General features: G+C 39.1%; 1 protein-coding gene across 5 annotated transcripts in view; it reads left to right on the top strand.

The window, feature by feature from the left end:
• Positions 1-16283, top strand: part of MGMT (O-6-methylguanine-DNA methyltransferase) — a 162904-nt gene that overhangs the window by 29779 nt on the left and 116842 nt on the right. For all 5 annotated transcript variants that reach the window (XM_053388885.1, XM_053388888.1, XM_053388886.1 and 2 more), the window contains exon 3: positions 2439-2563. In XM_053388885.1, coding sequence (XP_053244860.1) covers positions 2439-2563 — 125 coding nt within the window. The remainder of the gene's footprint in view (positions 1-2438; positions 2564-16283) is intronic.

Here is a 16283-nt window from a genome sequence, read left to right as displayed (position 1 = left end):
TGCTAGATTCCAGGGTGGGGTAGGAGGATCATTCCTACTTTTTACCATTGAATCCTCATTGATCTACACTGGATTTGTAGGTGTGACTGCTCTCCTGCTTTGCCCCATTAGCAATTGTGTACTTTTGCGGGTGGTGCTGTGGGTTAAACCACTGTGCTGCTTGGGCTTGCCGATTGAAAGGTCAGCGGTTCGAATCCCCGCGACGGGGTGAGCTCCTGTTGTTCAGTCCCAGTTCCTGCCCACCTAGCAGTTTGAAAGCACACGGTGCAAGTAGATAAATAGGTACCACTCCTGCGAAAAGGTAAACGGCGTTTCCATGTGCTGCTCTGGTTTCGCCAGAAGTGGCTTAGTCATGCTGGCCACATGACCCAGAAAAACTATCTGCAGAAGTGGACAAACGCCGGCTTCCTCGGCCTATACAGCAAGATGAGCGCCGCAACTCCAGAGTCATTTGCTACTGGACTTAATTGTCAGATGTCCCTTTACCTTTACCTTGCTTTCTTCTGATTGTGTGACCTTTAGGAGCAGGCAGAGGTGTCTTGTTCTATTCCACTTCTTGATTACCAGTGTTGGATTTGGGCCCTAGTCCATAGGTACTTGCACTAGGCAGCATCTGACTGCATGCAAGAAACCTTGCATCTTCTGCTGTGGCACTTGGTGTTGAGTAGAGAAGAAGTTTAGAAGTGGGGCAGAGCTCAAAAAAGTTTTAAGATGATAGGGGGAAATATATTACGTGCCATAAAATAGTTTAAAATAATTTTTAATGCTCGTGGTTTGAAAAGCAATTTGCAGTGGTTTTCATCCTTTTCCCACAACCATCCTATAATGCAGGTCATGGTCTATTGCTCTTACTTTATAGATGAGGAATTGAGACTGAGCTGAGATTTAAACTTTGCTACCCCAGATCCAATAGATCTATGCAGCCCCTGTAGTCTCAATGCGGCATCACTGGCTCCCGTAATAGGCAAGGCTGGCATTGAAGAGAGTAAAAGTGAATTGTGATGCAGACAGGAATTAATGCCAAGATTTTTTAAATAAGCATGTGAGGCTAGAGGGTGATTTATGATGGCCACAGAGCAGGCTTTACTGCTTCTGCTGTTAGCACAGAGAAATCCTCTTCTCCACTGATAAGTTAGTTCAGATCATTATTATTTAAATACCTATTCAGGTTAAAAGGGAGGATGAAACGAAATTCATTTCATTTTTCAATTGATCTGCAAATAGCCATGAAAATCAATTTTCTTTTCTGTGTCCAATTAAAACCAACCATTTCCCTAGCTTCAGGTAAATTCGGTCAAAATTAAGCTTGATCTTAAAGGCAGCATGTGATCAGGATCACCCTTTATGTCAGGCAACGGATCAGCATTTGAATGTAGTTGCCACCAGACCCTGGGCATGCCACACTGGCTTTGTAATTTCAGCAGTGTGTGAAGCCAAGAGAAATGCCCTTAAGGGTATGCCACACTTCCATTTAATCATTTCAGCATTCAAAATATTGGCTGTTGTGTAATTGCTGTGAAATCCAGTTATGCAAACTCTAGCTTCTTTCCAAGCTAGAATCTTTACTACTGGAACAGAAGCCAGAATGGTAAGGATTTATTTCCCAGGTTTTCTCTCGACAGTAAATCACAGAGTTTTGCTGGGAGGAGATGTTGCAGCCAAAAGGGCTGTGCCCCTTCGTTTCATCCAATGGGCGTGGGCAGTTGGTGAATTTATTGCAAATTCTGGCTTGGAGCAGATTTCGTTTCTTTACACCAGTAGGAAATTTGTCCTTTGAAAGTAGGTTATACTCACATTCGGCATTTTTCATCCTGGCCTGGTGTTTTGTATCTAATGTGGTTTTTAAATCTAATGTGGACCAGTGGATTTGTTAGGATCGTAGAATTCTAGAGTCAGAAGGAACCATGAGCATCATCTAGTCCAACCCCCTGCAATGTAGGATTCTTTTTGCCTGACCCATGTTTGGATCCCATGAAATTAAGAGTTTCATGCTCATTGCTCTGGGATTCTTTAATTCTCCCTTAGCCTGATGATTATGCCTTTTCACAATATATGGGTATGCCAGTTCTAGGTAGGATCACACCTTAAGAGCTGACTTGCAGCTTGAGAAAATTTCTGACTTGATTTACTTATTTTATTTAGCTGCTATCTCACCTTATGTATTAATTTTAATTAACTATATTATAAGTGATTTTTTTGGAGGGGTGGTATTATTAAGTTTAATGACGGAAGGTGATGCCCAGCTAAGTCATACTGAGAGTAGACCCTTTGAAATCAATGAACTTAAGTTACATAGTATGAAGGTCACTCTTATGCAGCTGGCATGACTAAGTCCAACTTTCTTTTTCCGGTTTGGAATAATGATAAAATGCCATTTATATGCCTAGTTATTGATACTTGGGGAAATGGTTTATGCATCTTTGGTTGTATTTTAACAGGCTTTTTCTCAGTGTGAGAAGATGTTTGTGGTGCTGGGCAGCCCTTTGGGAAAAATTGAGATATCTGGATGCAAGCTGGGGGTCCATGAAATCCACCTGGAGCAAAATGCTGTGCTACAAAATGGGTAAGCCTGTGTTCCACTGATTATTTTTTCATATACGCATGTTAAAAGTTAAAAAAAGAGCCTTTCATATAATTGGAATGAAAAATATTTACTAATTTATTGCTATAGCTTTGCAATGTTCACTTTAATGTTTTTATTTTTAAAGGTCTCATCCTTATGGATTGAAACAGTTGACTAGTCTAGCTTGATGCTTTGGCACTGACTGCAGAACGAGTCCAAGACTTTATTGTTGTTATTCCTTAACATTAAAAAAAAGGGTGATGATTGAGAGTCTATAAATCCTACCACTAGAGAATGGATCTGGCAAGGCAAGCAGAGCACAAGGTCAGGAAGCATCCCTGTCCATTTTTCAGTCATGGAAGAAGAGGGGAGGTGGCTTCCCTTCTCATGTATTGGGCTTGGAGAAACTGAGAAAGCAGCCAGAACTTCCATAGCTGGCTAGGCATAGTTCCAATAGGCAAACTCAGTGTAGCACCTCCCAAGAGTTGGGACTCTCCCTGATATTGCCCTGAGACATGAAGACCTTGGAAAATATGACTGCATTCGGTGTGTCTCTGAAGTCCAAATCAGGGGTGGTATCCTGCTCCTGCAGAGGCTGGAGGTGGTAACAGTGGTGGTGGAAAGTACGTACAGATTTCTGTCTACCTTTCTGACAAGGAACCAATGCAAAAGCTACGATTGGGCTACACTGGTGAAAATCTATACAGCAGGCGTGATTCTTTATCCCTATACAGTGGTACATCGGGTTACAGACGCTTCAGGTTACAGATGCTTCAGGTTAAAGACTCCTCTAACCCAGAAATAGTAACTTGGGTTAAGAACTTTGCTTCAGGATGAGAATAGAAATCGTGCTCCGGTGGTGTGGTGGCAGCAGGAGGCGGCCCCATTAGCTAAAGTGGTGCCTCAGGTTAAGAACAGTTTTAGGTTAAGAACGGACCTCCAGAACGAATTAAGTTCTTAATTTGAGGTACCACTGTATGTCTTTCTGTGCAAGCCCTGTTGCGAGTGGCTAACCAGGCTGTATAGATTCAAGAAACGCTACTAGAGTACATGTGCAATGAGGACAATAGAGACTTTCGATTCATTGTGTCCTTTCAGAGGATTACGGTGGAATCAGTTAGCCACCTATCAGAACTAGAGTTGCTACAATATCAAACTCTACAATAAACACACAGTTTTCCCTCTCCTTGGAAGTCACAATTGCTTGTCCCTTCCCAGGAACATACCTGGCCCCATCATATTTGTTATCTCTGCCACGCACCTTACTTGGGAGCTTGTAGACTGCTGGTTCTAAACTTGTGATAATTTATATTGTTTTTTTCATAGGCCTGGCTAATAGGAGGATGAAATTGTGATCTGTGTGAGCGTTGGTAGGGTTGCTGTTGGAAATGATTCTGAGCTCCGGGAAGAGTTGTAACCGTGTGGGGAGGCAAGATAAATACCAAAAGGACATTCATGATGTCAAGGAAAGGAAGAAGGGGGAAACAATGACTTTTGGTGATAGGAAAACTGGTAGCAATGGGCTCTCTGTGTGTACATGTTGCTGGGTATATGTGAGTTTTGCTGTGTTGATTTTGGGAGCAGGAAATGTGGCCACCCAGCACATGACTTTCTTGCTGTGACTTCATGGTACATAATTCTGTATTTCTCAGAAGTTGCTAAAGTTTTGTTTTAGCGAAAATATTGTATACTACCAGAGTTATAACTTCTCAGTTGTATAGAATATATCTGATCCAGACTGTGTATTTCCCCCAGCTTTTGCTTCTAAAGCACAAACAGACAGAGGACCTCAGGAGCTCAGTACATGTTCCAACTTACTTGCCTTAACGTTATTCCATTGGTTTTCTGAGCCTCTCAGTTAATAGGAAATTATAAAAGAAAGAAAAAAACCAGCACAGCAACTTGGTCTTGATAGGGATTGCCACACAGTCTAATTCGATTGCACGAGTTTCAGTCAATTTCATTAAATCTGCATAAATTCTCCAGTGTATAAAACAGTAACTCCAAAGGGGAAATCATTCTTCCCCTGTGTTTGGATGATGTATTCATGCCACATAGGAGGGAAGGTGCCTGATATGACACATAAATGCATGGCGTCATGTGTGAAAGGAGGAATGCGTAAGAAGTTGTTAGCCACATATACGTTTGTGAATGCTTAAAACATTATTAATAGTGGGGAGAAGAGTGCCCCGTATTTGTTCCTCCTGACTCCACTCATCCCCAGTCATTCCTACCTGGTGGAAGACAGGCTTTCCCCCCCCCCCAGCTTCCTCACCTAGCCACCTACTCTCAGGTATTACCAGTGCACTGATCAGGGAACTCTTTTTTTAAAAAAATTTTTTAATCAAAGCATGTTTAATTGGTGGATATATTTATTGAATAACATTGGAGCTCTACACAGATTTCAAAAGTAGATGTAAACCCCCCCTCCCCAAGTCTCTCTCTCCTCCATTTTTTCCTTAAGCATTCACAAGTGTAATTATAAGTAATAAGTGTCTAAATGCCACACAGAGCTTTTACAAGTACCTATACTAATGGAATATATATATATATATATATATATATATATATATATAAAATTTCCTCCTCTACAGTCGCTTCTGCTAACATCTTCAAAATGCATCCTGTTTTATCTTTCTAATGGCAAAGACCTAAACGATTTAACACTATTCATAAATATCTGGGCTGAAATGTATCGTTTAATCTCTTCCGCTTGTTGATAGGAAACAGTTGTTAAAATATCTAGGATCATTATCTTTGAAAGAACAAAATAATAAAAAGGGCCCAGAGTCTCCTTTCCTCTTGTTTTAAAAACTGGCTAGTAAACATTGTAATAAGAACATTGGGAAAGCACACACACACACAAAAACACCATAAAAAAATTAATGGACTCCTGTCAGACAGAATTATAATGAATACAAGTACGGTTATAAATGCTTTGTGCTCAACAGTAACAGAGGTATTTTGCATCATGTTGCATGTTACAATCAGTATGTATTATATATATATTTTTAACCTGGGTCTTTCAGTTTGGCGTTGGAATCTAGAAGATGGCAATATGATGCATCCCTTTTGGCGGGGCGGGGCGGGCGGAGTATCCAAATACAATGACTCCAAGGGTCACCCATTGCTACAAGTTATTTCCACTCCCCTGTACTAAGATTGGCATTTGGTAAATTTATATGGCAAAAAAGTAATTAAAAATCACCCCCCCAAAAAAATTTGAGATTTTGTCCTTTTCAAAATGAGGTTATCTGAATGGTGATAAAATAATAAGGGTACATTAATCACTTTCTTCCTGTATAAATAAGAATAATATATAAGGAACATAAACAACTTCTGTTTTACCTAATTTGGTTTGAAGCTTTCTGATAATGGCTAATAGAATAATAATGTTGTATAATAGAATAATAATGTTAAACTGAAGTCCCTGTGTGAACACATGCCAGTTACTTTAAGGCTCAGTTTTATTTTTGTAGCTGCGCTCACTGATTTAGATGTCCTTGTCAACCAATTATTTCAATCATTAACAAAATGCAGTAAGATTTTTATGGTGCAACTCTGAAAACCACTGCAGAAATGTTTTCAGGAATTCTTTGCAAATCATTATTACTTCATTTTTATTTTTATTTTATAAATAATGCTTCATTTTATAAACAACCCCTCCACAGTAGTAGCATTGAAGGTTGTGTGCGCCTTTGGCCTGATAAATCACTTTTCATTTCAGCAAGTCAGTAGCAGAGCAGAATCTTCTGTGTGTGTAGTGCGTTTTAATGACCAAGGGATTATAAGTCTTGCAATGCCTGCTCCTGATGGAATCCATGTTATTACTTTTAAATCTTCTTATCCTGTGCCTTCTTCCAGAAAGTCATCTTACCCTCCCTAGCTGGTTGGAGTAGATGAAGCATTTAGAAAGCTCTCACTCCAAGTCTCCTTGTTTGTGACACAAGGGAGTCTTCAGCACTCGTGAATGAACATCAACTAAACCTTCTAAAAGTGGAGCAAACATTGATTTTGCTCCAAAGATGTCTTTATGCACATAGTGAAAGAGGTGGGAACCATGTGCATGGAGTGTCTCATTTGAGGTGGCTACAGAACTTCAAATTTTGTTCACAAAAATATTCAGGGTTTTTGTTTTTCTTTTACTGGTTGTGGTGTTTCAAAATGTGTAGATTAACTCGTGGAGAACCAGTGAAGTGTGATCCTCATCTTTGACCCACTTTCATCAGCACAAATCAGGGGCCTGCTCTTTGTTGGTTGTTTGTTTGTCATCTCTTATATACTAATAGTGAACTCTGTTCACAGAATGCCAGTCTTTATGAATTAAAAATGGTAACCCCCACACACCAGATAGAAAAGTATTAGCAGGTTTGTAGAAATGCAAAATCAGAAGGACAAATAGCAAGCAAAAACCCAAACCTAAAGGATGGGAAAATAACCCAAACAGCCCAGTGGGGCTGGGGATCCCCATTGAGCATAGGCTGCCTGTTAAGAAGCTGAACAAGTGAAAAGCTGAGGAATGGAATGACTGGAAACCTGAATAAGAGCTCTCAACACAGCAGCATGTATTCTGCAATTCTCCTTCTGACTGTGCATTTCACTTTTCCTTCCATTCTTCCTCTGATTTATTTTGATGATGGTGATTATAAAAAACAACAACATATCATGAAAGTGTATTGCATATTTTATTATTGTAAGCAGCTTTGTGACCTCCCTGGTGAAGAGCAGTGTGTGTGTATATGTGTATATAGTGCAGCAAGAAAAGTTGTGCCTCTGAGATGGCATACTAGTGGAGACCAATAGTCAAATGAAATGGAAAAACCTGGATGATGGCTTGAACCAGGCAAGTTTACAACGAGGATATGGGAGAACTCTTGGCAGAATAGTGGCACACAAATGTGGGTCGGTGCTAACTTCCCAGTATTGCTACACCAACTACTAGTGGCATTTAGTCTTTGTACGATGAGGACAAGTTCCTGTTTTTAATCTGGACATCTGCATCTATGATTTCTGGCCTATTGTAACAATAAACTGAAGCACGGTATGTATTGCATTGCAGGTTGTCCCATGCTTGGTATCAGTTGAAAAAGAGGTGAAAGACTTGGAAAATGCCGTATAAGGTTCTGTGGATTATGTAGGCAGTGTTAATCTTTTATGTTTAGTAGTTCTAGCTTTTTATGCCCTTATGAAGCTTTTTGAGTTGAGATATGAAAAAGTAAAGGCTTGTGTACATTAATGAGTGCAACTAGAGGTGATATTGCATACAGTATTTTCAAAAGCTATCTTTAGAAAATACTCTGGTGTCTGTACTCTTTTTATTTTTCAAATGGAAAAGGTTTAGATATTAAAATGTAGCTTCTTTGTAGTAGCTGGTTAGGTAGGGGCCTACCACTTTTCTCAGGATGCAACTGAATACCAAAAGTATGTGTTTTAGAGAAATATTACTTCCCCCTGCTAGAAATATCCAGACATCAATCTCTATTTCAGCAGATTCAATGGATATGGCAGGAAGAGTTATTATATACTATGATCCTCCTTTTATTAAAAATAAACTGGGCTAGTTTTTCTCCTGATGGCTTTTCAGGTGATAACTATAGGATTGTTTATACTTATAGCTAGATGATCAGAAGTGTTTTTTTTGGGGGGGGGCGCACACAACTTTTTGCTGGAGGAAACGTTTTTTAAAAGCTCAGCATAATTTCAAAAACTAAGGGAAAAAAGTTTCCCAATCCTGTTAAGAACACATATAGTCTCTTAGACTGTGTGACCTTTCCATATCTGCTTGTACTTTTCTGCATTATGTTTACAGATGGTCGATTATTCTGCATGTGTGTTGAGTAAATTGTGATTCTGGCATGCGCATGCATTTAAAATCCAGAATAATCCAATATAAATCTGTCTAACAGTTAGCTTTTCTCGCAAAAAAATTATACACTATTTTAAAAATATGTGTAATTAGTGGTGGTGGTTGTGGAGCCTGTTAGCCTTGGAATCTAAGGACAAGTTTTAAGAAGTAGTAGATAAGTTTTATTTATTACTTATTTTTATTTCATAAAATTTATATGTTGCTTGATTGTAATAAAGCAGTTTGATAAATCTGTGATTGTTGCATGACATCAGACACAATGTGCCAATCCAAAGGCCAAGGCCCTGTAGGAAATCCAGGTAATTCTGGAGGCCATGGTGAACCACATTTTCTGTTCAGTTTAATTGAAGACAGATAGCACAAAGTATCCAACCCATTATAGAGTTTTCCTAAACACGGCAGGGAATATTGTTTACATCAGATTATTTTTTGACCAATGGAATGTTACAAACTGAATATTGCCTTGACTTAGGGCCTGTGTTTCCTTAACGTTGTCCCTACAAGGTGATTTTGATTTTAATCTTTCTAATCTAGACCATAAGTTTGAACCTGCATTTCTAGCAGACGATTCATCTGTTTTTCTTAACAAAAATGCACACACACTGCTTAGAAAGAGAATTGAATGGGATGAGATACATTATTTTGAAATAGGACAATCCTTATATGTTCACTTAATTGACTTGTTAATTGATGTATCAAATGAAATGGAAGAGTTACGGTAAATATTTTATAAGAGATATGTAATTGTGCATGTAGTATTTATTTCCTTCACAGAAGAAGTCTTATAAAATTTAGCTTTTTCATTAATGTATGTAAAAATATTAAAAGCTTTTGTATATTGCATTAAAAACTTATGTTGGCTGCCCTGCATTTTCCTATTTATTAAAACTTTTCAAGCAGTAAAAACATTTTACTTGTTAATGAGGGGAAGTGGGGAAATTAATGAAAGAGCTTGGATTCTCCAAGATGTCTCCTTTTAACCATGCACAACCAGCTCTCTTTCCCCCCACTCTATGTAGTTTAATTTCTGTGTTAGGGTTCAGTAAGCAAATGCAAATAGATGTAATGATTTGCATCAGTAGATTACGTCTCAGTTTAATATCCTCGGATATTTTGGTCAAGGACTTTTTTTCTTTGTTAGGTTGGCAATGTTTTCCTACAGTAAAAATTTATAATTGCAACATTTATGCTCAAAGTCCCATACATATATCACTTTCCAATATCAGGGTGCTGGGTTACTACACTTTCTGCAGTTAATAGAAGCTCCTATTAAATAATGATAGTTCACTGATATTTAGGCATTTAATGTTTGCATTTAATGTATTAGGCGTTTAGTGTTTCCATTTATTTAATACCTCTCTCTCTCTCTCTCTCTCTCTCTCTCTCTGTCTCTCTCTCTCTCTCTTTCTCTCTCTCTCTCTCATTCTGACAACTTTGTCAAACATACCCTGATGGGGACTTTTTCTTGGAATACGGCCCAGAAAAAATGTTGATGTTCACACCATATATTGGGTTGAGTCACTAAGCAGTACCCCATTTTTAAGTTGTTTCAGGATTTTTATTTTTATTTTGCTTGCTGGAGTACAGGTAGAGATCCTGCCTACCACATCAAAGGGAATCCGTTCTGGCTGTCATCTGTCTAAGATTATGCTTGCTTTGGATAGATTGGTATCTTGGAAGGCTCTTATTTGAAAAAAGAATCTTTCACAGGTGAAATATATGCAGTGAATGAAAGACCGTCAACTGGAAACATAGTGGGTACTAAGTTCAAAGCTGGAGTCTTCTTGGCAGTAGACTTTGTAATGACCAAGGTCTCCTGTCCCACATGGCCAACTTGTGCAGATTTACTTGTCCTGTAAATCTGAACAAAGAAGCAGCAGCCCATTCTAGAGAAAGAGGAACAAGGAGGAGCTACCAGCTTCATTTGTTGAAAAAAAAACTTTGTTTTTGTTCATTGGAGGTTTTTGAAAGAGTGTGTATGCACATGATTCCATAAAGTGTACATGAATCCAAAAAAGTTAATCTCTTGTGGTTAATTGTTTAGAGGTGCTATGAACTACAGATACTACAAATACTTATTGAGTAGATTTTCTCTGAATCTTAAATTCATATTAGTATGAAAGTCCTTTAGTTGGATTATCCTTAATGAGAAGAAAATGTCTTTCCTCCTATCATGTCTTTACACCCACCCTCCCACACAGGTCTTCTGCCTGAAAGATCTGGTGTTCCTTAAGACTGTTTTCATAGTTTGCATTTCTCTATAAAGTTTAGGATTGACGAGTCATCCTTTGCTAAGCAGCTTTTGTTGTTTATCCATCTATACAACCATACTCCTTTTAATCCTTCCATTCCTCATCTCTATCATCGTTGATTTCTTTGACTCTCTTCAGTCAATTGCTAGACTGAGGATGACTGCAGAAAGACTTGTTTTGATGGGCCCATTAAGGGATGGACTTTTGTTGTCTTCTCCCTGAAAAAGTATATTTGTATTTAGTTTTCCAATCATTCTGTGCTATTGCAAAGAGCCAAAGACAAGGAAGTTCATTATTTTTCATATTTTTGGAAACCAGACAACTAGGGTCCCGAAAAGTTACATAAAATAGTTAATATATAGTTTATATAAAACACTGGAAAGGTTTTTTATAACCTTATTTTCCTAGTGTAAGAAATGTTGAAGGTGGCTTCTTTTGCCCTTAGGATATAGTGGCCTAGGAAATCATTCATTTCCAACACTACTTTGTCACTTGCTATTTACATTTAATGACCCACCACTATGAATTTTATATCCTGACTCCTTATTAAAGCACAATATGTGCAAAGATAGATTTTTAATTAGCAAAAATAGTATGAGCATCAATGACAACAATACAAAAACTGATTGACAAGTCTGGCAGGTTTATTAGCAGTAAAATCAATTGGGGAAAACTCAGCTTGATGGCTGCCAAGTAAAGAGAGATAGCTAATTAAAAATACTGCACAATTTATAGTTTATGACATGATGAAATATTTGGGAATTAAATTGATGTTAGAACAGTAGCACTGCATTTCTAGTAAGAATCTCACACAAGATAATCTAGAAATAGAACACAAATGAGATCTCTTAGATTGTTAAATAACCAAGGCACATAATTTATTTTACCAAAATGTTTCTATATAACTGTGCTTGGGGACTATGAAGTAGATGTGTAGCATTTTTTGCCACCTCATACCATTTATATCACACTGCCTAAAGTTGCAGTGTACAACCACCTGAATAAAGCCTATCAGAAGTATATTTGTGATCTGTTTATCCACAGGTTTCTCACACATTGCGTACGTGAGATAGGCCAGGGGAAACACCTTTTTACCAGTCCAGCTTGAAGCATCTTAATGGACAGCAAACACACAGAGGATATCCCACTGTGATCATGGGTTCCAACTAAAATGTTGCCACAATCCCTATGGGCAACTTTTATACTTTCCAGGCAACAGGGTTTGCCCCTGCCTCATCAGGAGTGCTTTATAATGATGATAATAAATAGCTTATCATCATCACCATCATTATTAATCTTCATGATTATTAAGTCATTTATATACTGACTTTTAATATTTTTAGAACCATGTTACAGTTCAGTAATAAAATAATTTGTAACACAAAATAAACAGCGAGAGATTGAAAACAACAGCTTTAACGCTCATGCCTGAAAGATATGGTGAAACAGAAATATTTTCATTTACTGTTCCCCTAAAATGACCAGTGGCAGAGATTTGGTTTTTCTCTCAGAAGAGAATTCCATAAACAAGGAGCCATCATGGGAAATAATCTGTTTCTGGAATATTATAACTTTGCTTCTCAGATGATGGTGTGGCATTCATAATAGTATTTCTGAAGGTAAGCATTTACATGAAAGAACATGGGATTGTTGTTTTTTTCAAATACAGGTGAGACTCAGCTTACACGGATTGCATTCTGGGGAGAGTGCGTAAAGTTAAAATTGCATATAGTCAAAACACATTGGGTACAATGGTGGGTGAGATTGCCAAAGTCTTTTTTCCCCAGACTCCCGCCTCCTTTACATTTGTTTATTTATTTATTTAGGAACCAACTCAGTTCACATCCATTCAGAATCATAGAATCGTATTCTATGATTTCAAATGGATGTGAACTGTTCTCAAAACAAGAGCAGCTACAGGCAAGTAACTTTATTTTGTTACCATAATTATGAGCAGGTGAAACAGCCATCTGTATGAATGCTGTTGTACTTCAGTATGTGACAGACCTGACTCAAAGAAAAACCTACACAGAGAAGAGCTGTAATGTGAATATGTTATGTCTTGTGTTAAAGCTCTGTAAGAGATTTGTTTTCTCAGCTTTCCTCAAATTCTGATAATTTAGATAAGACAAGTTGATTGTACCCAAACCTTGACAGAGAGCTAAGAACATATAGTGGTACATCTGGTTGAGAACGGGATCCGTTCCGGAGGCCCGTTCGCAACATGAAAAGAGCGCAACCCGCAGTGGCGCGTCTGCACACGCGCGGGTTGCGATTCGCCGCTTCTGCGCATGCACGTGATGTCATTTTGCGCTTCTGCTTATGCGTGAGCGACGAAACTCGGAAGTAAACCTTTTCGGTACTTCCGGGTCGCCCTGGGACGTAACCTGAAAGAATGCAACATGAAGTGGACGTAACATGAGGTATGACTATACTACCTCTGTGCTTTATGTATAATTTAAATGTTATTTTGCTTAACTCTTCCCTTTCCCCCCTCCCCCCGGATGATTCATTCTCTTGCGGGATGTGCTACCATTCTGCCCCTGCAATCGTTCATAATTTTAGGATTTACTTTTTTTTGTCCTGTGATACAACCAATTCAGGAGAGAGTTAATACGTTTTCTAGTTTTGAAGCTTCAGATACATTAATGGTATAATTTTTATTTGCTTGGTACTGTCATCTTTTGTATTGAAGTAATGTTCATATTACATGGTCTTCCTGCGTTTTGTTAAAAAAAAAAATGTTAATAAGATAAAGATTTGACATAAGCAGCTTTTGAAACTCCCATTGTTCTAGGGGTGTTTTACAGCAGGGAATTTCATTAGCGTGAGCAATTTCTGAGCTCTAGGCGCAATACTGCGCCTAAGATTTCAGATTAAATCTGCGCAGTGGAAGGGAAGGAGAAACTTTTTCTGCCTCCCCACTTCCAGCCACTCTCTGAAGACTGGAGAAAAGACCTCTAAAGAATTTTAAGGGGAGGGAGAGCATGGTTTGTTTTTGCTGTCTTCAGATGAGGACTAGACCATGTGAAAAATGAACATAAGATTTTAGCTGCTGTTCATTCATTTTCAGCTTTGCACTCTTGTAAAAAGCGTGCCTAGACATTCCATTGTTGCACCCATAACCTATGATTAAGGTGCCATTTAGCTCCTAGCTTTCATATCTCAATTTCTAACACTGGACATAAGACATTGAAGAAACAAGCTGTTGTGTGAACATATATTGTACAGGCAGTGCCAGTTCAAGTTTAAGTTTGTGATAACACTATCTACCTTTCTTCCTAGTACCTATTCTTTTATTCCTAAATTACAACTTCAGTGAACTCTTCCCCAGTTTTACTCTGACCTGTTCTGTAAAGAGATGCTTGGAAGAGATACTGATTTGCATACATGTGTAACATCTTCACGATAACCTCCTTTCCGTTGAGCCATCTCACCCACTTGTCTGTTGAAGCTGGTCTGTTTCTCTTAGATTTGTTGCTAGCTGCAATTTCTGTTGGTCATGGTTGGGGTCCTCTATCAACTCTTGTAGGTCACATGTGTTCTCTGTTTGCAAGGAAATATTGCTTGTAACTCTTGAAGTTGTTCAGCCGCTCTTCATTTATGCAGATATCCTCTGGGTTTTAAGATTTATATCTCAGTGTGAAATGGAGAATATGTTTGGGAGTATGACAGCGTGTCTTTCAGAAACTTGCTTGTTTGTCTTTCTTGAAATAGCCTTTTCTTAATAGTAGGCTAGAAATGGCAATGACAAACTGAAACTGCATATTCTGAAGAGAAGAAAATCCTAAATGTTTGCAAAATACTTTTCTCATGGGTATAATATATAAAGTGTAATATATAAAGTGCAAACATTATAAAGCAAAAGGCTGTAGAAACAAGTTTCTAGCTTTTCCTACTATGAGTACACTACATCTCAGAGGCTTTAGACTTTTATACACTTTCTGATCGGAATTTTAATTTGAGGAGTAAAACACAGCCCAGATTTCTGTTCCTTAGGAGTAAGTCATATTGGAATCCATGACGGTTGCAGAAGCAGTTGGTTAGCCATGTCCATAACTAACATCAAGTTTACAGTGCTGAATTCATCCATGTAACTTCTCTTTAGAAGACTTAATTTAAGAACATCCTATTAATTAAATCATTTTATTGAAATATTCTGACTAAAACACTGCAGCAAGTTTGTTCTTGGTAACCCTACATGTCAAGCACAAAGCTAAAGTCAAGAAATGCAGCCCTTGGGGCGATCAGTTGTCTATCTCTGTCCTATAGTCTAACTTGGCCATTAGGACAGTTGAACCTGCATCACAGATGCAGCAAAATATCTCTGTGGGCAGAAATTGGTTGGCTATTTCAAATCATTGCACGTCGAGGTCCCCAAGACACCCCCCCAAAGAAAAACACAATTGACACTTAATTTTTGTTTAAGGTTTTTGGCATAATTTTGGCCACAACTTTATTCAAATACAGCAATGTGAGTGGTTGCTTAGGCATTGGTAGCACTAACTGCCCCCGCACGGGGGCAGCTCTAACATTCGCCCCCCCCCCGCGAAGTCAGGAAGGGTAAGTCACCTGGGGAGAGAGACGGGACTGGGAACCATGCCTCACCTCTCCCCAGCATGCTCCCAGGGGCTTGCGTGGCCCTAGCCCCTTGCCAGGGGGTTTCGGACAAAAGCATGGGGGAGCCCCTGGGTTCTTTTAACGGTAAAACCCTTCAGCAGCAGCATTTTGGAGGGGCAGGCACAGCCGAATCCATACCCCTCCACCAGCAGCAGCATTTTGGGAGGCAGGCACAGCCGAATCCATACCCCCCCCAGCAACCAATTCCAGACCAATGCCTAACCGCAAACCTTACAAGTTGTGACGATTTGCTACGCGGTAGGCGAAAACCAAGTGGCACACACTAATCAGCCAAATGGCAAAATTCCTACCAGACTCCTGCCCCAAAGCAGACGACCCCATGACAGGCAATAGCAAGGTCAAGCAAACAGCCTAACATTAGGGAAGGGAGGGCGGGTGATCCGAAGCATGCAGCGAAAGAGGACGTCCGTTGCTGCGTGCCTTGTATTTAACAAATAGGGCTGTCGATCACTAATTGGCAACATCTGAATTTCCCCAGTAACAGCCCGCTCCTGCTTACAGGATGGCCAAACCATTTGCCTAGTAACAGTGAGGTGTCTTGTCAGCCCCGCCCGCAACCTGTGCTCTCCATGAGGGAGAACACACTTTATAGGAATTCAACTTCCTTCACCTCTTCTAGCCACATACTCTGCTCTTCTCTGCCCAGGTTTTACTCTGCATCTCAGAACCCCCTTTCCATTATTATTTTCGCATTTATTTGTAGCATTCCATCTTCTAACTTTTGTTTTCATAAGATCTCAATTTTATTAGTTTGCTTTCTTCTCAGACCTATACTTACTTCTAGATTCCCAGGTTCTTTTTTTTTGGGGGGGGGGGAGCTGCTCCTTAGTAGGATCAAAGCTGCTCAACCAATTGCTGCCAGAAGCTTCACTGCCACCACTAACTATTATATTAGTTCTGTCATTTGACTTCAATAGGAGCAAGTTTATCTAAGGTATTGAAAGTGGCACAAGGAGGACAA

The sequence above is a fragment of the Podarcis raffonei genome, chromosome 5 (assembly GCF_027172205.1).
Source record: "Podarcis raffonei isolate rPodRaf1 chromosome 5, rPodRaf1.pri, whole genome shotgun sequence".
Taxonomy (NCBI): domain Eukaryota; kingdom Metazoa; phylum Chordata; class Lepidosauria; order Squamata; family Lacertidae; genus Podarcis; species Podarcis raffonei.
This window is presented reverse-complemented; position numbering and strand designations above follow the sequence as displayed.